The sequence below is a fragment of the Nicotiana sylvestris genome, chromosome 3 (assembly GCF_000393655.2).
Source record: "Nicotiana sylvestris chromosome 3, ASM39365v2, whole genome shotgun sequence".
Classification (NCBI taxonomy): domain Eukaryota; kingdom Viridiplantae; phylum Streptophyta; class Magnoliopsida; order Solanales; family Solanaceae; genus Nicotiana; species Nicotiana sylvestris.
In genome coordinates, this window is record NC_091059.1 from 176,248,024 (window position 1) to 176,275,914 (window position 27,891).

The 27,891-nt window shown below is 38.2% G+C and overlaps 2 protein-coding genes across 7 annotated transcripts in view; both read left to right on the forward strand.

Annotated features, from left to right (window-relative positions):
- Positions 1-27,591, forward strand: part of LOC104223562 (serine/threonine-protein kinase ATM) — a 93,925-nt gene extending 66,334 nt beyond the window's left edge. For 4 of the 6 annotated variants that reach the window (XM_070171215.1, XM_009775021.2, XM_070171219.1 and 1 more), the window contains 28 exons: positions 221-287; positions 371-445; positions 711-827; positions 2,421-2,585; positions 2,659-2,754; positions 3,440-3,591; positions 4,150-4,351; positions 4,457-4,504; positions 4,602-4,685; positions 5,237-5,320; positions 5,666-5,746; positions 5,889-5,978; positions 6,115-6,177; positions 6,375-6,515; positions 6,625-6,681; positions 6,862-6,921; positions 7,304-7,398; positions 7,731-7,839; positions 8,353-8,442; positions 8,900-8,979; positions 9,068-9,146; positions 13,070-13,116; positions 21,917-22,016; positions 22,216-22,347; positions 22,661-22,795; positions 22,879-22,944; positions 24,017-24,163; positions 24,778-25,075. In XM_070171215.1, the coding sequence (XP_070027316.1) occupies positions 221-287; positions 371-445; positions 711-827; positions 2,421-2,585; positions 2,659-2,754; positions 3,440-3,591; positions 4,150-4,351; positions 4,457-4,504; positions 4,602-4,685; positions 5,237-5,320; positions 5,666-5,746; positions 5,889-5,978; positions 6,115-6,177; positions 6,375-6,515; positions 6,625-6,681; positions 6,862-6,921; positions 7,304-7,398; positions 7,731-7,839; positions 8,353-8,442; positions 8,900-8,979; positions 9,068-9,146; positions 13,070-13,116; positions 21,917-22,016; positions 22,216-22,347; positions 22,661-22,795; positions 22,879-22,944; positions 24,017-24,163; positions 24,778-24,855 (2,740 nt within the window). In that variant the 3' untranslated portion in view covers positions 24,856-25,075. Of the gene's footprint in view, positions 1-220; positions 288-370; positions 446-710; positions 828-2,420; positions 2,586-2,658; positions 2,755-3,439; positions 3,592-4,149; positions 4,352-4,456; positions 4,505-4,601; positions 4,686-5,236; positions 5,321-5,665; positions 5,747-5,888; positions 5,979-6,114; positions 6,178-6,374; positions 6,516-6,624; positions 6,682-6,861; positions 6,922-7,303; positions 7,399-7,730; positions 7,840-8,352; positions 8,443-8,899; positions 8,980-9,067; positions 9,147-13,069; positions 13,117-21,916; positions 22,017-22,215; positions 22,348-22,660; positions 22,796-22,878; positions 22,945-24,016; positions 24,164-24,777; positions 25,076-27,201 lie in introns of those variants that run through there. The other 2 variants (XM_070171217.1, XM_070171218.1) reach the window with 2 other exon arrangements.
- LOC138888405 (pectinesterase 1-like) lies at positions 25,883-27,474 on the forward strand. Its single transcript, XM_070170263.1, has 2 exons — positions 25,883-26,683; positions 27,202-27,474. Exons 1-2 carry the CDS (start codon positions 25,883-25,885, stop codon positions 27,472-27,474), a joined length of 1,074 nt encoding a protein of 357 aa, XP_070026364.1.
- Positions 27,592-27,891: the final 300 nt, after the last annotated feature.

Sequence of the window (27,891 nt, forward strand, 5' to 3'; positions counted from 1 at the left end):
CCTTGTAAAGGTAGAGAGGCTGTTTCCGATAGACCTTCAGCTCAAGGAACAATGACAACGAATAAATGGTACATTAGTTTGATAATATTATTTCCTTGCGCACGTTACTTGTATGATTTCTGCTGCATTCTCTCACAGTAGTTAATACTTATATTACATGTAAATAGTGCTCTCTACCTGTTGGCCTTGTCCTCACTGTGTTGTGCCTGTTGTAATTCAGCTGCTTGAGAGCATTAAAAGAGGGAGGATTTGATGAATTCCAGATAAAATTAAAAGATTCCAAGCAGGTATAGAAGTCCTACGTCATAGTTACCTTTTCATAGTTGTGTTTGGACATTTACACCTTGTAGCTGCTTTTCGATCTCTTTAGGAGCTTTTGCTGTCTATCTGTCATGCAAGTGCGGAGAGCACCAAATACATTTATCAAGCTATAGTTAAGCTTCAGGTATCCTGATCTCTCGGCTGGCAATTTGTGTTTTTTCATTTGCATGTATTACATTGTGTCCTTGTGGTCTGGTCCTTCCCCGGACCCTGCGCATAACGGGAGTTTAGTGCACCGGGTTGCCCTTTTTTTTTTTTTTTTTTTTTTTTTTTTTTACATTGTGCTTAAGGTTCCCTTTCACTAAGCAACTTATCCATGAAAAGAAGAACAATTACATATATTAGTACAGAACTACAGATCCTTTGCAAGTTTATCCATTCTTATGCAGATACTTTATCACCTCGGGATGACTTGGGATTCACGTTGGACTTCATCTTGCACAATGCTGGATTCTTTGAAGATGCCAAAGGTCTCATCTAAACCTGTACTTCCATCAATTACTCAGGTATTATACAGTTTTTGTTTCTCTATGATAACAAAAACAATAATTACTCTTCAATCCCAAGCAAGTTGGATAGGCAGTGTGAAATCTCACTTACTATGCTACTCTATTTAAGCTCATCTTAGATCCATAGTATACCAAGTAATAATGATAATAATAATAATAATAATAATAATAATAATAATAATAATAATAATAATAATAATAATAATAATGATAATAACCATTGCCCCTTACTTGAATAATAATAATGATGTTTATAGTAGTAGTAGCAATAGTATTAATAATAATAATAATAATAATAATAATAATAATAATAATAATAATAATAATAATAATAATAATAATAATAATAAAGTAGTCCTAATTCTTTGTATTCTCTATTGGCATGTAATTCTCAAATAGGATTAAAGGACTCTTGAAAACATAAGATGTGAAGTAAATGTATTAACCTGTCTAAAACATAGTCCAATTAATGGTATCCCCTATATAGATCTTTTTCTTTTTATTGTGCTTATTTTCGCTAGGCTTGTATGAATTCCAAGAGATTGAAGGTCGTTTTCTACTTTCCTTTAAACATCTCCGCTCACCATGGTTTCGCATTTAGAGACCAGTGCATCTGGAGGTCAATGCAGGACATGACCAGACCATTACAAGAAACCTCCTATTTTATCCTCGATGTGTTCTAATTGCACCTTCTATTGAACATGATCATTTCTAATCTTGTAGGACCGCACATTTATCTTAGCATGTCCTTCTTAGAGACACTCACAACATTGTTGGTTTTATAACTATTATAGACCTTTTTTTAGAAGGTAACAATTTTTGCATATATATTAAAATCATCAAAGATAAGTACATAATTACAGGGAAGAGTATAGGAGTCTCTTAGTTATTAATCTGTTACAAGGATTCTATGACATCAACAAAAGACTCATGATCTTCCATATACTCTTGTTTACTCCAAAAGTAGAAAAGGGCCAAACATTTCATCTTCAAGTTCTGGACAATGTTATATTTGTCTCAGAACGGTTCTATAGAACTTACCTTTCACTTGTATAGGTGTCCTTGTATCACATAACACTTTCGGTAGCACTTCTCCATTTCAACCATCCTATTTTGATCTTATGCATAACATCTTGTTCGTCATACCATTCTCCTGAAACTTCGAGCCTACATATGTAAATCATTTGCATTTAGGCACCACAATCCCGTTGGATACCACCTCAACTTCATTCTTCTCATACTGACTAAGCTTGCAGTACATATTCAATCTTACTTCTACTTATCCTAAAACTCTTACTTCTATAGTGCTTCTCTAAAGTTCAAGCTATTGGTTGACAATTGACACCCTTGCTAGTTTTGTCAACTAGCGAAATATTAAAAATATAACATTGTATCGTTCTACATATATGGCATGTGATAGTCTTAATTATCCTTTCCCGTAGATAATTGAATAGTTCTGATACCCATTTTGCCTCTGATGGCATCAGAATAAGAAGCATTTTGCATGTATATTATTCGTGATGCTTATCATGGACCTGGTTAGTAACGTACTGAATACTGTGCCTTTTGACTTGGAATTGGCCAATGCAGTTATCATGGCTAGACATGGACTGGAAGCGGACTTTGAAGCAAGCACAGTTACATATGAATTTGCTGGAACCATTTGTGGCATTTAGAAGAGTTTTGCTTCATATTTTAAATTGCCAGGATTATACTGTACAACATCTGCTTGAATCTGCAGCTACTCTCCGCAAGGTGATTCTGGTATAATGGGTACTCCCTGTAGAAATGATCACTATAATTTTTGCTAAATATCTTCTTTGTGTAGGTGGCTAGGTTTTCTCAGGCTGCTTCAGCTTTGCATGAATTCAAGTTTCTCTGTGCAGAAATGGGAGAACATTCCAACCTTTACTGGCTTGGACGAGTATGAACATGTTCTTTAATAAATTAATGTTTGATGCAATGCGACTGCTTGTCCGATTTGATTATTCTTTGTGCTCTAGTATCGAGTAACTTGGAAGGGTATGAACATGGTTTTTTATTCCATGAAGAATATATGCAAGTGGGCAGCTGTGCAATTTAGTTCTCATATGTTCCATTGATGTTTCTCAGGAAACCATAAGCTAAGACAAAATCCACTTTCTAAGAATTTGAGATTTTCGATAATGTGATACAAATGATTCAACAAAGAATCATAAATGAGACTTTAGAAGATGTTTGACCTGATTACCTGTTCTTGTCAACTAACAGCAAAAAATAAATAAAAAGGGATTTATAACCCATGCTGAAGTTATATTGGTATAACATTTTAAGAAAGTGCTAATACATTTGATTATGAGTTTTCTGAAGTTTTACATGTTTCCACATGTTTCTGGCTTCTGATATTTGATGAGTTAACTGACAAAATGAGGTATACTTTCTGTATAGTCCATGTTATGAAAGGTCTCAAGTAGTTCTTTTTGCTCGGGTTTACTTTGAGATCTTCAGATATTTCTTCCGCTGCAAGTTCTTACTCTTCGTTCACTTTAAAAATCGATGCTAAACTCTGCTTACTGGTTCACCACTTTCTATTATACTGGTACTAGTATGGTTCTTTTCATGTGCTGCAGCTTGAAGAAGCTAAGCTTCTGCGTGCTCAAGGCCAACATCAGATGGCAATCAATCTTGCAAAGTATATTTCACTAAACCACCAGACGAATGAAAACGCATCTGATGTTTTCCGGTTAATTGGGAAGTGGCTCGCTGAAACACGATCAAGCAAGTCAGTAGTATTCCAACAACGGAACTAAGTTTCCATATAAGTCTGATGTTTTTCATCTGTTTAATTGTGATATATATTTTGACTTCTTATCTGGCGCTCTCTCTCCCCACTTGCCCTAGTCTCTTCAGCTTCTTGATCTTATGTTTCCCTTTAAGGCCAGTATGTTTCACTTTTTATTGTTTCTTTCTCTTCAACAAGCTCTTTGAATGTCCCACCAATTGACTAGTACATTTAGGGATTGATTCCTGCCCAGCTATATCCAATTTCTTCTTGTTTTACTGTTACCGATTTCTGTCATAGCCTAGTACATCAGCCCATCCCCAATAGAGACGTCCATATTCAGAATGGCTCCAACGGGGCGGGGGGGGGGGGGGAAGGAACTTGACATACAAATCTGTAGTCAAACAAAACAAAGGCTCCTGACGAACACTGAACCTAATGCAAGCATCATTCGAAAATAGATAACAGACAATAATAGATTTAAAGGGTGATACTGCATTTCACCTTCTGTACAAAAAAATGATTGCCGCTTTCTCACTCTGTAGTATGGTTATGCAGCTCAAGAACTATACTAGAGAAATACTTGAAGCATGCAGTCGTTCTAGCTGAGGATTGCATGGCACGAGGAAAGGTTTCCGCCATAAAACGAAGTCAACTGCATTTCCATCTTGCGCACTATGCGGATGCTCTGTTTCGTAGTTATGAAGAACGACTTAATTCCAGTGAATGGCAGGCAGCAATGCGGTTAAGAAAGCACAAGGTATGCTATGGAACTGAAATAAACCAAAGAGTAATAGGAAGTCATGAAACGATGGTGGCAAATCAATAATCCCATGGTTATTTATGTAAATTTTTTATTTTTCAGACAAGGGAGCTGGAAGCATTAGTTAAACGATTAAGAAGTTCAACAAAGGTAAGCTTGATGATGGTCATCCTTTCTTTTTGGTGTTATAGAGATAGGATGATTCTGAATTTGCACCTATTTAAATGTGATATTTCTCTAATACTAGGGAGAAAAGACCGACTTATCAGCAAAAATACAAGAGTTGCAGAAGCAGCTGGCAATGGATAAAGAAGAGGCTGAAAAATTGCAGGTGGCATGATAATTACTCTCTTTAGCACTGCTTCAGGGAGAACCCTTTTATCTTCTTTATTTTAAAAAAACTAATTTTAAGGTGGTTTCTACTGTATTCCAGATGTTTTTTCTCATTGATTCACGTGTAGCATTGCAGCTTTAAATATGTTTAGTCTTAATTTCCCATTGGCAACTTTTAACAATTTTGAATTTGCTAATAATGTTAAGGTACATAAGAGCTGTATAAATGATCTTGTAGGTTATATGGCGGGAAATTACTATTAAAATATTATCGTTTTATTCTGTCAAATGAAGTACTTTGAAAAGACAATTCAAATTAAAGTAGCTTTTATAATTCTCCTTAATTTTTGTTACACTGATAAACCTTTGTCCTAGTCTTCACTGTTGTTAAAAGTTATTGAACTGTTCCTTCTCCTCTTTTAAAGTTCAGGAGGAGTAATTTTAACACTTGCAATTATTTCCTGTGCAAACTGTTGCACATTACCTGAAGCTGATTATGCGTTTGTTAACTGTCATGATTTGCTTTCTTTTCTTATCTTGGCTGTTCAGGAAGACAGGGACAACTTTCTGAGCACGGCGCTTGATGAATATAAACGCTGTTTAGTAATAGGAGATAAATATGATGTCAGGGTGGTATGTATTGCTTGCTGCTTTCTGATTTTATGGGTTTTTCTGCTGAGACCAAGTCCTGGATCCTTTTTTTTTTGGGTGGGAAGGGGGAGGAGAAGATTTGAAGTTATTTTGTTCTAAATCAGCTGAAACAATGATTATAGATGAGTCTAATCGTTGATTTTTTAATTATATAGTTTGTCAAGATTTATTTTAATGGATGAAATGCTTCTGTTTTACTGCCTTTTAATGGGGAAAGTAGAAATGTTTCAAGATTTTTTCGGCAAACCAACACTGTATGCGGTCATTAGAAATTTCATTAAGCTGTCTCTGGCTTTATTTAAATTTTTAGAGCTACCCTTTTTACAGGTATTTCGACTTATTTCACTGTGGTTTGGTCTCTCATTTAGACCAATTGTTGTGGATAGCATGCTCGGCACAATAAGTGAGGTATACTTCGATCATTGTTATAAGTTGACATCGGAAGCTTTACAAGGCTGTATCTTCAAAAATAATCTGTTTTGTATTTGCGTATTTTATATTAGCTCTAGACTGTAAATTATTCAGGATACAATGTATCATTTACTTTCAGGTTCAATCTTACAAGTTTATTCCACTAGTTTACCAAATTGCTTCAAGGATGGGAAGCACAAAAGAAAGTCAGGGAGCTCAAAACTTCCAGGTATAACCTGAGACTCTGTGCTTGTGCTTTTTGCTGTTTCACTTTGATTTGCTTTTATCTGTTGGTTGAGTTGATACTTTTTTTTCATAAAAAAAGAGGTTTCTAGGTGACTGAATATGAATTTTGCGTTATGCAGTTTGCTTTGGTTTCTCTCATCAAAAGAATGGCCATTGACCATCCATATCATACGATATTTCAGGTAATTAGGGCACGATATGTGAAGTTGAATGTTCCATATTGTTTCAAACTTTTCTTTCTTCTAAATTTTAGTGGCAGTTCGCATCAGAAAGATATTTAAAATATCTTAACTTGAAGGATGCACTCCTTTCTAGTATTTCATGAATATGTTTATCAACCTACTACATCAGGATTTTATTTTCCTGGTGGTTGTGTCAGCTTCTAGCTTTGGCAAATGGTGATCGAATCAAAGACAAACAACGTAGCAGAAGTTCTTTTGTGGTTGACATGGATAAAAAAGCCGCTGCAGAAAATCTGTTGAAGGAGTTATCTTCGTATCATGGAGCTGTCATCAGACAGGTACTGACTCATCAGCATTCTGGTTAGATTTTCGATTATAATTCAGCAAGTTTTCTTTGTGTATTTTATATTTTGTGCACCATAAAGTGGTTATCTCTTTGGTAAACAGATGAAGCAAATGGTTGAGATCTACATTAAACTAGCTGAATTAGAAACAAAAAGGGAGGTAAGCAGATGTCTTCATCTTCTTGTTATATTGATATTTATCTGCTTTATGTTCCATTCTTCTTTTTTCATTTCTTTCTTTTTCTCGTTGGATGGGGGTGGCGGTAAGGCTTGTTTTATTGTAAGTGGAACTGCAGCATCTTTTGCTATTTCACAACTAACAACTAGAATTTTTGAGCAGGATACTAACAAAAAGGTTAATCTTCCGAGGGAAATTCGCAGCATCCGAGATCTTGAACTTGTAAGTTCAATAGTTATTTCTTTCAAACTGTAATTCAAGTCTACATTACTGTTCTCGGCGTCCGCTGTCTGGGTCTGCACCCTGAGTGACAAGCAGTCTTGGATGATAATTGTCCTAGGCTTTTTCAACCTGTACTTGTTGCAACTCACTTCTGCATGTAGGCTGGCTTGATGCTTTTATCAGTAAAAAAGTGAGGGATTGGAATATAAGAGCAGATTTTCTCTTATGAGGTTCTTTTTTTTTGGTTTTTTTTTTTTTGTGTGTGTGGTGTGTGTGTGTGTGGGGGGGGGGGGCTCATGTTTGCTATAGAATCTTCTGAATTTAGTTCTCTTGTTGGAGTCGATTGATACAGCTAACACCTCTTGGTATAATGTGTCTTCAGGTTCCTGTGGTAACAGCCAATATAGCAATTGACCCGAGTTGTCAATACACTGAAGGCTCCTTTCCGCACTTTAAAGGATTAGCAGATTCTGTCACGTAAGTAACAAAGTATACATGCCACTCTGTAGCAGTTTCTTATGGTTTTCCTGTGACTTAAACTGTTGTGCTTCGGAGTGCAATAAATGGAGTTAGATAGTTATGTATATAAGTAAGTCTAGTCCCACATTGGAATAGGAGTAATATGTACTTTGTAGAGTATAGCTATAAATAGGACTTCTTGTATTATATTGAAAAACTAATATCAATAATATAATTTCTCCCGTGCTTTCTCACAAATGGTTTAAGTGCTCTAGATGTAGTTCAATACAACAGGCTGTTCAAATACAGTTGTCATAGTTCTCCTGTGTTTTAACTATTGTGTTCTACAGTGTGATGAATGGTATAAATGCGCCAAAAGTTGTTGAATGTTTCGGCTCCGATGGCAATAAATACCGACAACTTGCAAAATCTGGCAATGATGACCTGAGACAAGATGCTGTACGTGCTTAAACTCTTTCTTTTACATCCGCTATATTTGGCACACTGAAATTCAGCACAAATACATGACAATTTTTTTACTAGCATGCTTTATGAGAATCATGGAAGATTGAGGGGAGTGTCAGATACCACAGAGTTAGTTCTTTTCTTTACATATCTGTCAAATTTGGAAGCATGGACTAGCATCAATGTTTAAGGCTTATAATCCATTATTTCTGCTGGTTATTGTAGAAGCATTAATTCCGTTGTTATCAGTGATTGCCCGTTCTTCCCTGATTTCTTGGTGTACTTTTACCTTGTTTGATCCCAGCCATAAGTAAGAGCCTTAAGGTGCTGGTAAAATCCATGGTTGGCCTCTTGTTTATTTCATGTCTGTGGATGCCTTCCCTTTCCACTTGTAATTTGTGTTGTGTGCATTGAGCTCAAGAAATGGTATGTCATGGATTGCAAATTCCCTGCTATAGGTTTTCTTTTCTCGTGAGTATTGATATACATTTTGAATTTAATACACAGGTGATGGAACAGTTCTTTGGCTTAGTAAATACTTTCTTACAGAACCATCGGGACACTTGGAAAAGAAGGCTGAGAATTCGCACTTACAAGGTAACATCTTAAAAGGGTAAAAGCACCTTCAATTCCAAAAAAAATTATAATGGAAAACAAAAATCCTTGACTTAAGTTCCTCTTTGAAGGGGCGCGTGCCAAATTATTTAATTCTTTTCTGTTGAACTTAAAACTGTACTCTTTAATTACACTTGTTTTGCTTAATGATAATCTTTCAATTACTATCTATACTATTCTTCCCTACTGCTTAATATGACTATTAACTATATCACCTCCTGATTTAATGTTATTGAGTAGATTGTTCAAGTCTATCTTGCCTAGGAGTTGTATAAATATTGGTTCACGATCTTATGGTACTTTGTTAATCATATGCTTGTTAATGCATTCCACATGGTTCGGCAGGAATGAGTTGTTATATGACCTTGTACAAATTCTCCAGCTCATTTTATATACTTCCTCTGTCCACTCATTTTAGATTGTTGTGTTTGTGAGACAGGTTGTACCTTTTACTCCAAGTGCGGGTGTTTTGGAATGGGTGAATGGCACTCTTCCACTCGGTGAATATCTTATAGGCAGGTCAGTGGAACTAGCTTCTGCATTGTTCTCTACCCGTATATTTCATGGATTGAGTTGCTTATTGAACCTTTTGTTATTAAAATACCAGCACTAGAGATGGAGGAGCCCATGGACGCTATGGAGCAGGAGACTGGACATTCATGAAATGCCGGCAGCACATGACTGTGGTAAGTGCCACAACTTATCTGCTTAGTTTGTTTTCCACTTTGCAAATCTTGCTGTAAATCTCTCAACCATTACATACATTCACTGTATTGCTAGCAATTCAGCTGGTGCCTCAACAGTCTTTTGAGGCTTTGGAGCCTTAATGCCCTGCTAAGTTGAATTACTAAGCAAAATGTTTTGACAAGTTTCTCTTCTCTTGCAACAATAGGCGTGGGTAAGGATTTTGGTTACTGAACTCTTTAGCAGACTCCATAAGCATGTACCAAAAGGTAGGAATTCTAGAGAGGAGAAAAAATGTATGATTGAGAGACAAGGGGAGTAAAAACTTAAATCTACTACCTATTTGGGGTTACCGCTGGGTGCTTCGAGCAGAGATCTTGCGGTGTGCAATCCGTTGACAGAGAGAGTAGAGAAGCAGTTAGCGGTGTGGCAAAAGAGATACTTGTCGAAACAAGGGAAGCGCGATGGCAAAAGAGGTACTCGTCGAGAGGGGGGAAAGAAGTATTAATCAAAAGCACACTTTCTAGCATACCAACTTATTTGCTGTCACTCTTACAGTCCCCTGGTAAGGTGACCGAGATGTTTGGAAGACTTCAGCGGAACTTCTTATGGGACATGGCGGAAGGAACAAGTCATTTAGTGAATAAGAGAGTTGTCACATCTCGAAAGGTATGGGGATGAATCAGAGTGGAAGATCTCAAGGTTTTTAACAAAGCTTTGTTAGGAAAGTGGATATGGATATTTGGGATGGAAGAGAACGCATTTTGGAGGGGCGTGATAGCGAAAAAATATGGTATAATTGAAAGGAGGACCAGAAACATCACAGTTCCATAGTGGCTTGTGGAGAAGTATCGTGAAGGGGCGGGGAGACTTTAGTGGACATATTTCTTTTAGGGTTGGGGATGGAAGTACTGTTAGTTTTTTAGCGCATAAGTGGTGTAGGGAGAACGAGTTGAGGGAAGCCTCCCCTAACTTGTATAGTGTATCAAGCCAAAGAGGGATGACAATTCAACAAATCTATAAGTCTCATGAAAGGATAGTTTATTGGGATTTGAGATTCAGGAGGGACTTACAAGATTAAGAGATGGTGAATTTCACAATGTGGTTGAGATGCTGTATGGGTTGAATACGCCAAACTACATATCAGACGCATGGAGATGGTTGGATGCAATTTTCACTCTTAAATCATATTATAAGAGGTTGCTAAGGGGAGGAATGCATCTTTCCACATTGCTCTATTTGGACTCCTAGAGTGTTGAGAAAGGTGTGTTTCATTGCATGGTTGCAGCAAGGGGAGTGATTTTAACAGTGGAAAATCTAAGAAAGAGGGAGAATCACTTATCTTGGTTGGGGTTTCATGTGTAAAAGCTCGGGTGAAGACGTAAATCATCTTCTATTGCATTGTCAAGTGGCTAATCGGTTGTGGAGGGTGGTGCTTAATTTGTTTGGGACACAACGTAGAAGAGGCGTTGCATAGCTGGGTTCACCCGAGGGGAAAGAGAAGTCCTAGGGCATGGCAGGTTGCCCCATTAACATTCATGTGGGTTATTTGGAATGAAAGAAATAGGAGGGCATCTGAAGTATAAAGTAGTTTTTTGTTTCTAGTTTCTTTTCAATGTTCTCATGAAGTCCCTATTTGTATAGAGGATTGAGCCTCTTTTGTTGAGAACCATATTTTGGTGTAGGTTCTCTTCTTTTAGGTATACGGCTTGTATGTGGGGTTTCCCCCAATTATTAATAAAATTATTTACCTTATAAAAAGAAGTTTAGTTTTGTTATGGACAATAGCCCACAAGTCTTGGTAGGAGATAGAGATCAATCGGTATAGAGAGGCTATTCGAACAATGGCTCAACTCAAATCAAGAGGACGAATTTACATATCTCCTTAAATCCGAGCAGGATAGAAAGCATATGTTAACTGTGGTTCTTTTAACATTAGAGATCTACTTTGAGCACGTACTTGTTACTCTAGTCATGCATTGGGTTAATCAATAGAATACAAGGTGAGGTTTTATGGTGTATGGTATTCCTAGATGATATTTTGTTAATTGATGGAATTGGTGAGAAAATAAACTAAAGTGAAGAACTCTTGATAATAAGGCTTTTAGGACATGTCGAAGTGAGATGGAATATATGCACTGCAGGTTCATCCAACATAAGAAAAATGATGTTGAGGTGAGATTAGACGACTCAAATATTTAGGCTCGGTATTTTAAGAAAATAATGATGGATGAAGACTAAGTTTCATGGAAGTGTCGGGATACGTACCAGAGTGAAAGGCAAATTCTTGAAAACAATTGTGAGACCAGAAACACTATATGAGAGTGAATGTTGGTCCTATAAGTATTCACAGCATGAGTATGACAAAATGTAGATGTTTAAATGAAATTGTGGTCATATAATATTAGATAAGACTACAAAATGTAACGTGCGACAGAAGGTGCAAGCAGATTCATAGATGTGATACCATGATGGCTAAAGGTGTCGAGAAAAAGGTTGAGGTTGATAGAAATTCGCGTAGAGAAGTATCTCAAATGATTTACAATTTCTTAGACCTTATGTGGACTTAGCGAAAAATAAAACACATTAGGGGTGAAGTATCAGTATTGTTCGATACCAGCTATTCGGATTAGGATTAGTCGTCGTTGGGACACATTAACTAGATCCGGATGTTTACTGGAGTCTCATAAGTTTGGTTGGAGACTATTCAATAATGTAGGGATTGGTGAGAGATTTACAGAATCCATAGTTTTAGAGAATTCCTGTTACTGAGTAATGTAACGAAAGAGGCTCAAATTTAGTCCAATAAATACACAGATTCATGTAATCAACTCCAACTAGTTCTGAGTGAGACATAGTTGTTGTATCCTCTCTCAGTGTATCCCACTTAAATCTTTTCCGTTTCATCCACGATATGTTTGTTTGTAACCAGAGAAACATCATTGAGGTTAAACAGGAACAATTTGCTTACTTTTTGGGCAAGCTTACCTCAAGTATATGTTCATGCTTGGAGGGGCTTTCGAGGAAATCCCTCAACCTTTTGCATGTTATAGCAGCTTCCTCCCGCAATCTCTTTTGACATGTAGGAATATCTAAATCGGAGATAGTAAATGGACGAGAAACTTTATATGACCTTAGAGCCATGACTTTGAATAGTATTAAAAATGGACTTTGAGGTTAACTCAACTCCAAAAGTTAGCTAATGAGGTGAGTATTGCGGAACACTATATGTGGAGGTAACAGTCTATTCCCTCAACCAATGTGTGACAGTTTAACTCTTTGCATTGGACATGGACATTTGGAGTGTGAACTATAGAATGTAGGGTCTAACATTGCGTAAATCAAGAATAGGAATGGGTCTGGTTTTGATACCATGTGAAAAGCTGGACCTTGGGTTTAAATTAACTCCAAAAGCCAGAGCAGAAATGTTAGGATTGCCGAGGATCATAGACACCAGCTCATTCCCTCAGGCCTCAACCAATGCGTAAATTCTAACAAATAGTGCAAGCAATTGAAACTCGTTTGAGAATGCAGAATGCATGACATAAAATGAGATATAAAGATTATGTGAAGCTGCATACAGTTGGATTGTAATTCTTAGTTTCAAGTTAGTCATACCGATAGATTTGCTTTTAGTTCCATAGGCGTAACTCTGTTCTTTTTCTTTCTTTTATTGTTGGGGGGAGGTGTTGGTCAGTCATGCTGGCTTTAGTTATTATGTTCAGTGAAGCTCAAACACCATATCTATAGGTGGCTGTATGTGTTGAACAGTAGAAGGACATGGCATAAACGTGTGACATCTTTTATTATAATTTAAAATTGAAGCTCAAAGTGCATCAATTAGCACATTGAAACTCGAACACCATATCTAGTTGGGAGTCTTGTATATGACTTATTTCAATAATGTTCACTTTTTTTTGTGTAGGAAAGTAACAAGCGGAAGGCCTTCCAGGAAGTCTGTGATAACTTCAGGTATTACTCACAGCATAAGCAATTCAAAAATGGCTCTGACTTGGGAAACGTGCCCAGCTTTTTTCTCTCTCCTTTTGAAACATGTCTTGCCGGCATCTCTGTACTCCGTTACTCTCCTCTAACTTTCTTTACCATGGAAGCCAAGATATTTTTTATTTCAGGTGAGAAATCTTTTGAGATCACCGATGGCGAGGGGTGGTTTACTATAGTTGAAAGGGGAAGAAGATTTTCGTGTCAAATTAACATAGATGAGGAAAGTCTCAGGCGAGTTTGCACAGCACTCAGACAAGCAACCGAAAGGGAGGGGAATTACTACAGACGTTGGGGGTGGAGTTCACAGTCATACTATTACAAAGCCTTTGTAAATTTCAATAGCTGTGGTAGATTCATACGTATTGAAGCATGGTTGGGGAGCAGGAAGAAGGCAGTGATTATTCCTGAAGCAGATTACAACTTGGGATGGGAAGATATAGCAAACAAAATTTTACACTTTCTGGGGAAACAAAGTACAAGCAGATCTAGACTTCCTCCTACTCTTCAATCCTATGCAGAAACAACAAAAATTTCTCGGTCGCCGGTGACGAAGCTTCCAGCAAGGATGGTTAACACTGTCAAAGCAGTTAACCCACGCGCAGATGACGGGAATCGCTATTTTCTCTCAAGGTGCTTAGTCGGCACTTTCAACGATCCCTTCAACTACAGCCCCAACCATGAGGTGATACAAAAATGGTTTCTGAATAGGTGGAAGGTTTGCGAGGGTCTGAAAGTAACTCCAATGTCCCACAATCAATTTCTCTTTGAATTTCCATAAAAAAAAGAAGCAGTGATAGTCCATGCTGGAGATTGGTTCTGGAACGGTCGACGCCTTTCATTGGAGTGGTGGTCGCCGGTGGCGGGCACTGAGTTAGCCTCGCAGAGATCTGGTAAAAAATGGATTAAGGCTTTAGGAATTCCCATTAATGCTTGGAACCTCGAGACATTTAGAATCATTGGCGACATGTGTGGTGGCTTCATAGACATTGACGAAGATACGAGGCACCAGAATCACTACCTCTGGGCAAGAATCTGTGTTAACAATGGTAATATTGAATGTCCAGATAAGATAGAGCTCGATGTGGAGTGCTGGAGTTTCGAAATATCAATTCTGAAGGAGGTAGCAGCCTCGCCAAAACCTTTCCGGCCAACCGATGCAAAAATAGCGGCCAAAACTAAGGCGATATGTTTGGGGGAAAACGATAGGGTTGCAGTCAGTTCAGAGCACGTGGAGGGACAGCTGTCAAATGGTCACTTTAATTCAAAACTTTTGGGCCCTCTTCCATCCCTTCTCCATACACGGGCTAATAATAATATTAGCCAGTGCAGGCCCAATAAAGAAAGCACCTCAGGAGTCATTAAAGAGAAGATGGTGGGCCAATCTTTTAATTATTACAAAGCCCCAAAAAAGAAGGCCCAACAAAAGATGAAGGCAACTAAACCCACAATCATTCAGGAATGGCGTGCTAAAGGGCCTCTACTGGATCTACGACTTAATTCCAGCATTGCTATTCCTTCTTCTTCTTCAACCTTCTGTCAGCAGCCCCAATCCATAGTGCCATTCTCTGAAGCAGTCACGCATGCAACACCTGTGACACACTCAGAAGCTGATGACGAAGCTGGTGATGAATCAGAAAATTTTCTTTCTAATGTAAGGGGTCTTCCTCAACAACTGGGTTGGTCCGATGCTACCTCTACTGCATTAATGCGCTCAGAAACAGATTCATACATTGAGTCACTTTCTCTACCATGGCATGATGATGAACATCTGGAATTACAGGGATTCCAGCAAGGAATTCAACAACCTACAACAGTAGAAACCTCCAAATGGACCAAATTGGTGTTGGGTAAAGTATGCAAGGCTTTCGGGATCAACGGTGCTGGATTTGAGCATGAAATTTTTGACTTAATCATGAGAATGGACCAGAAAAGACAGGTTCAACTACAACAAAGGGGATCACCCTCTTCAACTAGTAAGAAGGGGAAAGGGAGGAAAAAGGGGAAACTGAGGTCCAGAACTTAATATGTGGCATCAACTATGAGGGAAGGAATAAAAAGGAAAGGGGCAGGCAAGGCAAGGCTCTTTTCAGATGAAAGTTAAAATTCTCAGCTGGAACATTAGGGGCCTCAATGACAGGGATAAACGGAGCACTATCACATCACTAGTTAGGAAGTGGAAAGCTAATATTCTGTGTCTTCAAGAAACCAAAATGGAGAATATTCCAACCAATATGATTTACCAAATTTGGGGGAATAGGTGGGCTGAATGGGCAGACTTGAAGGCTAGTGGCACTAGGGGTGGCATTCTTATTCTATGGGATAAGAGATTGTGGAGGTGTATTGACTCTCACTAGGGGTGCTTCACTAATACTTGCTTTCTTGAGAGCCTCCATGAGGACTTCAGATGGGGGTTTACAGGTGTTTATGGTCCTCACTCCAATGCTGAAAGGGAAGATTTTTGGCAGGAATTGGGATCAGTCAGAGGTATTTGGGAGGAACAATGGGTTGTTGGAGGGGATTTCAATGTATGTATGTATGAATCTGATAGATTGAACTATTATAGAAGGACCAAAGCTATGAGATGCTTCTCTGAAGCAATTGAGGACCTGCAGCTAATGGATTTGCCATTACATGGAGCACAATACACCTGGTTAGGAGGGGAGGATATTTTCCAAGCCTCAAGAATTGACAGGTTCTTGGTCTCTACAGAATGGAATGAAAGTTTTAGAGCCATCAAGCAACTAGCACTCCCAAGAGTCATCTCAGATCACAAACCTTTATTGCTAGAAAGTGGAGAATGGGATTCAACAACATCTTACTTTAAATTTGAAAACATGTGGCTTCAAAGAGAAGGATTCATTGATATGGTGAAAGGGTGGTGGCAAAATTACACAATAAGTGGCAACCCAGACTTTGTGCTTATTCAGAAGTTGAGGAGCTTGAAGAAGGACATCTCCAAGTGGAACAAAGAAGTTAATGGCATGTTAGACACTAAGAGAAGCAGGGCTCTTGATGAACTCTTAGCCTTAGAAAAAGCAACTGAAAGCAGAGCTCCAACTCAAGCAGAAAAACAAAGGTTTCTGACTCTAAGAATGAAGTTGGAAGAGATTGCTAAAGCTGAAGAAATTTCTTGGAGGCACAAATCTAGATGCTTATGGCTAAAAGAAGGGGACAGGAACACTAAATACTTTCAAGCGTTGGCCAACTCTCATAGGAGATGCAACTCAATAGACACGCTCAAGATAAACAATGAGATTACAGAAGATAAAGAATTGATCAAAAGGGAGATATTAAACTATTACCAATCTCTATACACAGATAAGGAAGAGTGGAGACCATCTTCCAACTTTGAAGATGTTGCCAGACTATCAGAGGAGGAAAGTGAGCTGCTTGAAAAAGGTTTTGAGGAAGATGAAGTTTATGCTATCATTCAATCATGTGCCCCAGATAAAGCCCCAGGTTCAGATGGCTTTACCATGGCCTTCTTTCAGAAGTCATGGGATTTCATCAAACCAGACATTATGGCAGCACTAAATCATTTTCACCAACATTGTTACATGGAGAGATATGCAATGCCTCTTTCATTGCCTTGATACCTAAGAAGAAGGGAGCTATTGAGCTTAGGGATTACAGACCAATAAGCCTTATTGGTAGTATTTATAAGATTGTGGCCAAGGTGTTGGCAGAAAGACTGAAAAAGGTTATTGGAAAGTTGGTTTCTTCTCATTAAAATGCTTTCATTAAACACAGACAGATTACTGATGCAGCTCTCATAGCTAATGAAGTGTTGGATTGGAGGCTTAAAACTGACACACCTGGTGTTATGTGTAAACCTGGATATAGAAAAGGCATTTGATCAATTAAACTGGTCTTACTTGCTATCTATTTTGAGGAGAATGGAGTTTGGAGACAAATGGTTAAAGTGGATCAGATACAGTATCTCTATGGTCAAGTACTCAGTCTTAATCAATAGAGGTCTTGTTGGTTTCTTTTCACCTCAGAAAGGAATTAGGCAAGGGGATCCTCTTTCCCCCTTCCTATTCATACTAGCCATGGAGGGTTTAAGTAAAATGGTGGAAAAAGCCAGAGAAATGCAATGGATCCAAGGATTCAGTGTAGGCACAAACACCGGAAACTCAGTCACTATCTCACATTTATTAGACGCTGATGACACACTGATTTTCTATGAGGCAGATAGAGCCCAAGTCTTGTACCTGAATCTTACACTCCAGCTATTCGAAGCATTGTCAGGACTTCACATCAACAAGCAGAGAAGTATTATATATCCAGTCAATCGGGTGAGCAACATTGAGGAGTTGGCAAGGATCATCGGTTGCAGTATAGGGTCATTGCCTACAACCTATTTGGAATGGTGCAGTGGAGAATTTTGAGAAAAGACTGGCTTCATGGCAACAACAATACCTCTCTATGGGAGGAAGACTCACTCTCATCAGCAGTGTGCTTGACAGCATACCCACCTATGTCATGTCGATGTTTCCCATCCCTAAAAAAGTACTTAAAAGGCCGGACAAGATCAGGAGGGACTTTCGATGGGAAAGAAACAACAGTTCTCACAAGTATCATTTGATTAAATGGGATAAGGTATTGCAACCTAAATGCAAAGGTGGATTGGGGGTCAGAAATCTAGACAAGCACAATAAAGGTTTGCTAATGAAATGGCTCTGGAGATATGGCACATGTGAATCAAGTCTATGGAAAGAGGTGATCAATGCAAAACATGGGATTAAAGACAATTGGAGCACCAAAACTATCAGTGCATCCCATGGAGTAGGGCCCTGGAAGCATATTAGCAAACTGGAGAATGAATTTTTTCAGAATATTCATTTCAAACCAAGCAGTGGATGTCATATTAAGTTTTGGAAAGATAAATGGCTAAACAACACTTCTCTCATGGAGGACTATCCTAGCTTATTCAACATTGCCTTGGACAAGAATTCTTCTATTGCTCATAACAGAGCAAATGATAATTGGAATGTGCAACTCAGAAGATCTGTTCAAGATTGGGAGATAGAAGATTTGATGGAAATGCTAGCAAGATTAGAGGCCTACAACATTCATGAGAATGCTCCAGACAGTATGAGATGGGGATGTAAAGGTCTTTATACTGTTAAAGATTGCTACATGCAATTTAACAATCAGAATCAGGTATTGCATTCATGGCCTTGGAAACTGATATGGAGAACAAAGTTACCTGTGAAGGTGACATGCTTCAACTGGATTGCCCTTCACGAAGCCTGCTTAACGCAAGATAACCTATGCAGAAGGGGATTTCAGCTGGTCAACAGATGTTACCTTTGCAGGAGACACTAGGAAACAGTTAGTCACCTACTTCTACACTGCTAGTAGCCACAGACCAATGGAACATGTTCTTTTGTATTTTTGGTCTAAGTTGGGTAATGCCACAGACCCTGAGAGAGGCACATATGAGCTGAAGTCTTTGGGAGGCTGATAAGGTCATCAAGAAGATCTGGCTTATGATCCCTGCAACTATTTTTTGGTGTTTATGGAACGAGAGGAATAGTAGATGCTTTGATGACACCTCAACCTCGAACCAAGCAGTGGATGTCATATTAAGTTTTGGAAAGATAAATGGCTAAACAATACTCCTCTCATGGAGGACTATCCTAGCTTATTCAACATTGCCTTGGACAAGAATTCTTCTATTGCTCATAACAGAGCAAATGATAATTGGAATGTGCAACTCAGAAGATCTGTTCAAGATTGGGAGATAGAAGATTTGATGGAAATGCTAGCAAGATTAGAGGCCTACAACATTCATGAGAATGCTCCAGACAGTATGAGATGGGGATGTAAAGGTCTTTATACTGTTAAAGATTGCTACATGCAACTTAACAATCAGAATCAGGTATTGCATTCATGGCCTTGGAAACTGATATGGAGAACAAAGTTACCTGTGAAGGTGATATGCTTCAACTGGATTGCCCTTCACGAAGCCTGCTTAACGCAAGATAACCTATGCAGAAGGGGATTTCAGCTGGTCAACAGATGTTACCTTTGCAGGAGACACTAGGAAACAGTTAGTCACCTACTTCTACACTGCTAGTAGCCACAGACCAATGGAACATGTTCTTTTGTATTTTTGGTCTAAGCTGGGTAATGCCACAGACCCTGAGAGAGGCACATATGAGCTGAAGTCTTTGGGAGGTTGATAAGGTTATCAAGAAAATCTGGCTTATGATCCCTGCAACTATTTTTTGGTGTTTATGGAACGAGAGGAATAGTAGATGCTTTGATGACACCTCAACCTCGAACCAAGCAGTGGATGTCATATTAAGTTTTGGAAAGATAAATGGCTAAACAACACTCCTCTCATGGAGGACTATCCTAGCTTATTCAACATTGCCTTGGACAAGAATTCTTCTATTGCTCATAACAGAGCAAATGATAATTGGAATGTGCAACTCAGAAGATCTGTTCAAGATTGGGAGATAGAAGATTTGATGGAAATGCTAGCAAGATTAGAGGCCTACAACATTCATGAGAATGCTCCAGACAGTATGAGATGGGGATGTAAAGGTCTTTATACTGTTAAAGATTGCTACATGCAACTTAACAATCAGAATCAGGTATTGCATTCATGGCCTTGGAAACTGATATGGAGAACAAAGTTACCTGTGAAGGTGACATGCTTCAACTGGATTGCCCTTCACGAAGCCTGCTTAACGCAAGATAACCTATGCAGAAGGGGATTTCAGCTGGTCAACAGATGTTACCTTTGCAGGAGACACTAGGAAACAGTTAGTCACCTACTTCTACACTGCTAGTAGCCACAGACCAATGGAACATGTTCTTTTGTATTTTTGGTCTAAGCTGGGTAATGCCACAGACCCTGAGAGAGGCACATATGAGCTGAAGTCTTTGGGAGGTTGATAAGGTTATCAAGAAGATCTGGCTTATGATCCCTGCAACTATTTTTTGGTGTTTATGGAACGAGAGGAATAGTAGATGCTTTGATGACACCTCAACCTCGAACCAAGCAGTGGATGTCATATTAAGTTTTGGAAAGATAAATGGCTAAACAGCAGTCCTCTCACGGAGGACTATCCTAGCTTATTCAACATTGCCTTGGACAAGAATTCTTCTATTGCTCATAACAGAGCAAATGATAATTGGAATGTGCAACTCAGAAGATCTGTTCAAGATTGGGAGATAGAAGATTTGATGGAAATGCTAGCAAGATTAGAGGCCTACAACATTCATGAGAATGCTCCAGACAGTATGAGATGGGGATGTAAAGGTCTTTATACTGTTAAAGATTGCTACATGCAACTTAACAATCAGAATCAGGTATTGCATTCATGGCCTTGGAAACTGATATGGAGAACAAAGTTACCTGTGAAGGTGACATGCTTCAACTGGATTGCCCTTCACGAAGCCTGCTTAACGCAAGATAACCTATGCAGAAGGGGATTTCAGCTGGTCAACAGATGTTACCTTTGCAGGAGACACTAGGAAACAGTTAGTCACCTACTTCTACACTGCTAGTAGCCACAGACCAATGGAACATGTTCTTTTGTATTTTTGGTCTAAGCTGGGTAATGCCACAGACCCTGAGAGAGGCACATATGAGCTGAAGTCTTTGGGAGGTTGATAAGGTTATCAAGAAGATCTGGCTTATGATCCCTGCAACTATTTTTTGGTGTTTATGGAACGAGAGGAATAGTAGATGCTTTGATGACACCTCAACCTCGAACCAAGCAGTGGATGTCATATTAAGTTTTGGAAAGATAAATGGCTAAACAACACTCCTCTCATGGAGGACTATCCTAGCTTATTCAACATTGCCTTGGACAAGAATTCTTCTATTGCTCATAACAGAGCAAATGATAATTGGAATGTGCAACTCAGAAGATCTGTTCAAGATTGGGAGATAGAAGATTTGATGGAAATGCTAGCAAGATTAGAGGCCTACAACATTCATGAGAATGCTCCAGACAGTATGAGATGGGGATGTAAAGGTCTTTATACTGTTAAAGATTGCTACATGCAACTTAACAATCAGAATCAGGTATTGCATTCATGGCCTTGGAAACTGATATGGAGAACAAAGTTACCTGTGAAGGTGACATGCTTCAACTGGATTGCCCTTCACGAAGCCTGCTTAACGCAAGATAACCTATGCAGAAGGGGATTTCAGCTGGTCAACAGATGTTACCTTTGCAGGAGACACTAGGAAACAGTTAGTCACCTACTTCTACACTGCTAGTAGCCACAGACCAATGGAACATGTTCTTTTGTATTTTTGGTCTAAGCTGGGTAATGCCACAGACCCTGAGAGAGGCACATATGAGCTGAAGTCTTTGGGAGGTTGATAAGGTCATCAAGAAGATCTGGCTTATGATCCCTGCAACTATTTTTTGGTGTTTATGGAACGAGAGGAATAGTAGATGCTTTGATGACACCTCAACCTCGAACCACTTACTCAAATCTAAATGCCAGCTCAACCTTTTTTTCTGGACAAAGTTGTCCCCCGTAAATAGTACAGGACACCTTTTGGACTTTATTAGCTCTGTTGTCCTAGATTGAGACTTTGTTTTGGGGTAAACAATGTTCTCCTGTAATTTTTTGTTTATTTAGCTCATATGCCTCTTGTAACTTTGCATCTTCTTGATGCCTTCTTAATGAAACATATTACTTCATCAAAAAAAAAAACGTCAGGTATTACTCACCTTCCATAAGACCTTGAGCTCAAGTTGTTTGAGCTATCTAATTTTCTTCGCTGCAGGCCTGTCATGCATCACTTTTTCTTGGAGAGATTTTTTCATCCAGCTGACTGGTTTCAAAAGAGGCTTGCTTATACCAGAAGCGTGGCCGCAAGTTCAATGGTACTTCTTCCAGTGATTTAGCAACTTCCCGAAACAGTTCCCTCTCTTCAAATATTTCCTAGTAAACCAGAAAAGAAATTGTGTAATCATAAACAGAAATTAGAGAACTGTGTTTGAGCTTAAGTTCTTGCTAGATATTTAATGTCAAGATCTTGATTTATCTAGTAGTTTTGAATGTTCATACTTCTTTTACATTCAGGTCGGATATATTGTTGGACTAGGAGATCGGCATTCCATGAATATCCTTGTAGATCAAGCCACTGCAGAAGTTGTTCACATAGATCTTGGGGTTGCATTTGAGCAGGGCCTTATGCTGAAAACTCCCGAAAGGGTTTGTTTATTTCAACCTTGAGTACTTCTGTTCTGTTAGATTAGTTATATTAAAGTTGGTCATATTCATAAAGAAAAGTTAATCAGATGTGTAAATATGTATTAGTGGCCCACATTGGATGGATTTTTTATATACGCTATATAGGGTATCTACAAAAGAACTTAGGTTGAAGTCACTTGTCTTCTTGCATTCCTAATCTTTTCACTCATACTCTCACATATCCTATGTCACTCTTTTGTTTTTATAAGATCATGTCATTGTTTAAATTTCTTCAGCCTGTATCTCAATGGTCATCCATAATGATCTATTGCAGGTACCCTTCAGGCTGAGTAGGGACATTATTGATGGCATGGGCGTAACTGGGGTGGAAGGGGTTTTTAGAAGATGCTGTGAGGAAACCCTGTCTGTTATGCGGACAAACAAAGAAGCACTGCTTACCATTATCGAGGTACCGCATTTCAGATGCCTATGCCTACCACATTAGGAGTTTAAACTGTGTCCGTCAGTCATACTTACAGACCTTTGCTGCAGGTCTTTATCCATGATCCTTTATACAAGTGGGCTTTATCCCCTCTAAAGGCTTTGCAACGTCAGAAGGTATATCAATGATGGCGTTTATCCTTTTCTGAGGTCCACTTGCAATGTTAGTGTCATATTCATTAAGAAAACTGAAAGTCAAAAGTTCATTTAAGATACAAGGTAAAAGTGGTAAAAAACATTACTGATGAAATGTCATTCTCTGTGATTCTTGAATGTATGGGATTTTATCAATTTAGGAGTCTTGCTTAGAATGGATATCAATAATTTGACATGGTGCACCTGCAATGGATCTTCCTAATTGATATATATAATATTTTTAAAGTGCTAATCTATATATTTGCAGATATGCTTAACATAGGTTATTGGTCATTACATATGAAAGCACGCTTTTTGCTAACTTGTACGAAAACCCTGATTCTGGTTTTGTTTTGTGACCTAGACTGTCATTCCACTTCCATTAATGTGACATTTATAGGCATATTATCCACAATGCATATGCACCTGTCTCTGTCTGAAGGAGCAACCAGAAAAGTATTGTTGTGTGGGTTGTCTTGGACATTACAGCTGGTGAGACATGCATATGCATTTTGAACCTGAATTTTGTATATTAAATAAGTGTCTACATTATCTAAGTAGTGTTTTTGCTTGTGAAGTTCAATGAGATGGGATAAATCCAACACTCTTCTTTTTCCTCGAATAAGTAAACAAAATCCAACTTTCATAATGCCCAAATTTAACATTAGTCCTTGATACCACTCCTAATTTGAAAATTTTGGTTTCGAACAGACTTGTCAGAAAGTATGTGGCATGCGGAGGCGTAAAACTAATTGAACGGCTGAGTATGAGCAAGTCAAGACCTCATACTGCTCTGTTCCAAAGTACACTCAGTTTTGTAGGAGCCCATTAGTTTATAGGTGGTGAAACTAGTTTTAGCTAGAAGCAAGTTCTTGTCTTACTATCGTAAAGCACTTGACTTACTACCCAGTTCCCATTAGAATAGCCTGTAGTCATGTTTTTACAATTCAAACTTAAAATGCGTGTATATATGAACTGGTTGATATCTGAAGAAGGTATAATAATGTTCATCTTCGCATTTACAAAGGCTTATTGAACTATTTCTGCTTGTTAGGAAAGTGAAGATGATCTGGAAACCAGTTTGGAAGACTCTCAACAAGATGACTATGAGGGGAACAAGGATGCTGCTAGAGCCTTGATGCGTGTTAAACAAAAGTTAGATGGATATGAAGAAGGTGAAATGAGAAGTGTTCATGGGCAGGTAATCTGTTAACCGGAATAAGGCATCAATTCGCACACACTATACACTAATAAATTATTAATCTGATTATTAATTTTAATCCCTGCTAGCCCAGTGATATGTCTTATTGCTCTTTGTTTAATTAAACTTGAGAGCATCATTCTTTACCTTCTACACAAATAATACACACTACTATATGAATGCTCTTTTCAGAAATTGTGCTTTCAGGTTCAGGCAACTCTAATTATCTTTATTTGCTTTCTCTCTTGACTGAAATTGATCAGCAAATTCTTTCCAATAGCTATATGGGTTTAGATTGGTCTCCTTTATTTTTACTATTTTTTGGAAGAGCGGAGGCATTTTTGTAGTGAAACTAAACTTATCTTGAGTGCTAGTTAGAAAAGAAAGATTAACAAAGATAGCAGTGTCTTGAAATAATATTGAAACAGTACAAGTCCAGGCAAGTGAGGAGGTAGTTCTATTACTTGAATAGACAACCCTAGAATTGGCTGATAGGGTACTGTGCTTCTAAGACGCATACTTTCCTTTTACTCAAACTTGAATTTCCCATTGGTATCTCAATCTATGTTGCATAAAAGAAAGGAAAGAGGTGATAAGTGCCCCCCTTTTTGCAGGTTCAACAACTCATACACGACGCCATTGATCCTGATCGTTTGTGTCATCTGTTTCCTGGATGGGGAGCTTGGCTATGAGAGCTTTCAAACTAGTGTCAAGCACTGATTAAATTTTTTAGGTTCTTCCTTTTCTTTTTCATTTTTTCCTCAGCTTTGATGAGTGTAATCTTGTGCGTGATCTTAGGTTATGGGTGTAATTTAGTGTCGCTGTAATGAAAAGACCTCATGTAAAGAAGTCCTGTAAATATGTCAGCAACGCCGTCGTTTATTCTAACTTAAGCTCATGTTTTGAGTTTCAGCCTCATATTCGGTTCTCCCCGTGCATCTACAACTTAAGCTATCACAATCTCACTTTCAAATATAATAAGACGACAACAACAACCCGGTATAATCCCACTTAGTGGGGTCTGGGGAGGGTAGTGTGTACGCAAACCTTACCCCTAAGGGTAGTGGGGTCTGAGGCTTTGAAAACAGCCGGCATCCTTCCCTCCAAGAACTTCTCACCTTGCTCTTGGGGAGACTCGAACTCATAACCTCTTGGTTGGAAGTGGAGGTTGCTTACCATTAGAGCAACCCCTAGTCTTTCAAATAATAAGACAAAATTTGGAATTAGAGCTCTTTTTCTCGCGATTGAAACCTTGAACTTTAGCTCAAAACAAATTTATACTCCTCTACAGCGCAATTTTCTTTTTTCTTTCTCTCTATTTGTCCTCCCGTAGAATTGGCTCTCAACAAGACAGGGAAATGCCTGAAAATATTTTATTTTCTTTTTCTTCTTGTACATATACAAGAACAACAGGGATCATCCATGTATTTACACATTTACACCTGTCTACAACATATAGCATAGAACTCTCTCGAGACAAATAAAAGTCTAGGAATCCTCGTTAATAAAAATTCCTTCAACTAACGATTTGGTATTGAACATCAGTAGAGCTGTTATCTCGCAGGATTCCATTAAGCGATCGGAGTATCAAAAATAGATCCTCGTTCTCAACAGCTTCTTGGCTTTGACCTCAGCAATTAAAAAAACATCTTCGGTCTTCACTCCTGTTACTTCCAAATTTAGCTTCGAAAATTTTCCAAAAGTTTGGAAAGAAACAAGATGGATGAATCATTCAGTAACAACTACAAGGAAAGCCATGTGCAAGATCAGTCCTCTTCAAGAACCAAAAGGAAACTACGTTTGATAATCTGTCTGGTAACTCTCTTCCCGCTCATAATTGCTGCTATCATCTCTGCTTCAGTAATACTAAAACAAAAAACAGAGTCCAAATCACTGTCCTTTAACCCAACAAACGCTATTACAGCAGTCTGTGAACTCATCAGCCAAGATCCGGACTCATGCTTTGACTCTATTGCTTCACTTTACGATGCCCAAATCCCATTATTATCATCTTGGTCAAATGGAGATTCTAGAATTAACCCATCTCGAATCTTTATTCTTTCGCTTTATGCTTCAAGAATCGAGCTTGAGAATGTCGCTTCCTCAATTGAAAAGATAATTTCAGTCAGCCCCAAGACTGTTGGTGCCTTGAGAAATTGCCAAGGAATGATTAGATTCTCTCTAAAGCAACTCAATGAATCAGTAGTGAGTTTGGGCGTTGACCCAGATGAGAAAATCCTGACAATTAATAAAGTTGTTTGGGATTTGCAACGGTGGATTGGGGTGGCCCAGGGTCAAGTACAAAGGTGTGTTGACTTATTGGAGGACGTTCCTTCGACGGTTGCGGTGAATATTAATGCAGCCCAGCAAAGCATGAGGAACAGTAGAGGAATATTGCTAAAAGTGGATGACATTTTCGACCTGTTTTATCCAAGAATAGGAATAGCATTAGGCTCTTTAGTTTTGGAATTTGAATATGGGCTAACTGCTTGGCTCTTTTGCTTTGAGTATTTGCTCTTGGTATTTCTTTTTTGCCTGTTGTTACGTATATATTGATATCCATTTAGTTCTATGTTTTTTACCTTCAGAGATTGCCAGCTTGTTTACTTCCAATTACAAGAGATGAAAATATAATTATGCTATCCAGTTGTTCGTAGTTAATTGCTGGTTTTCCAATTGTCAATTTTCCGTTGCTGTGACATGTTTAATTAATTCCAAAAAGTGAGATGAAAGAAGCTTTTTCTTTCTGGTCGTCAAAATAATGGATCGTTGCTGATAATTTTTGGCATGGTCAATTAATAGTTTCCTATATTCACTTACAATATGAATTAAAAAAATAACTCTACAAATTAAAGATTTTGTATTATTTTACAGATCTGTCATATAACTAAAATAACATGAGTAATTGCACATATCAGTAGAGAATTCCAATTGCTGCTTATGTAACAATCAGGTTATGGAGACGAGTACGCATTTGTTTGTGGACTGTAATTGGATCACAGCTTTTTGAGAGTTGAACTTAATGGATAAATGTTCAGGTTCCCGCTGGAGAGCTGAAACAGGTGTTGGAATGTATCAAGAGGAAGCACGGGAAAGAATTACAAAAGGAAGTGATAGCAGCAGTTTGGGGAACCATGACATACCAGACCTGGCGAGCTCGGAATTACAAAGTGTTTAAGGGTGCTATACTACAACCAGCAGAAGTAGCAACACAGATAAAGAGAGAAATTGTACAGAGAATAGAAGTACTTAGATCGTCAAAAAAAGCACATAGGAGTAGAGAGTTTTTACATAGAATACTTAGTACCTAGAATACATGTTGAATTAAAGTAGTTCTGCATATTTGTAATTAGCTACTGTCGGAGGCTTATTGTTCAGAGTACCGTTCCTAGAAGGTGGTTATGGAAATAAGTGCTCTATGGGCGTATTAATTTGGTTTGTTAATGGTAATATTCACATTGTTACAAAAAAAAATAGATTACAAAATAAAATTACCCAATTTGAAAAGTTTTATTTTGTGTCTCATACAACTTACATTAGTTGTATGAGGTTGTTTTTTGTCTCACAAATTTATGGACCCCAATCTTACACTTCTGGATCCACAAAACTGTGAGACAAAAAAGTTGACTCATACAACTAGTATCACAAATTTATGGAACTCAATCTTAAAATCTGGATCCACAAAACTGTTAGACAAAAAAGTTAGACTCATACAACAAGTATCAGCC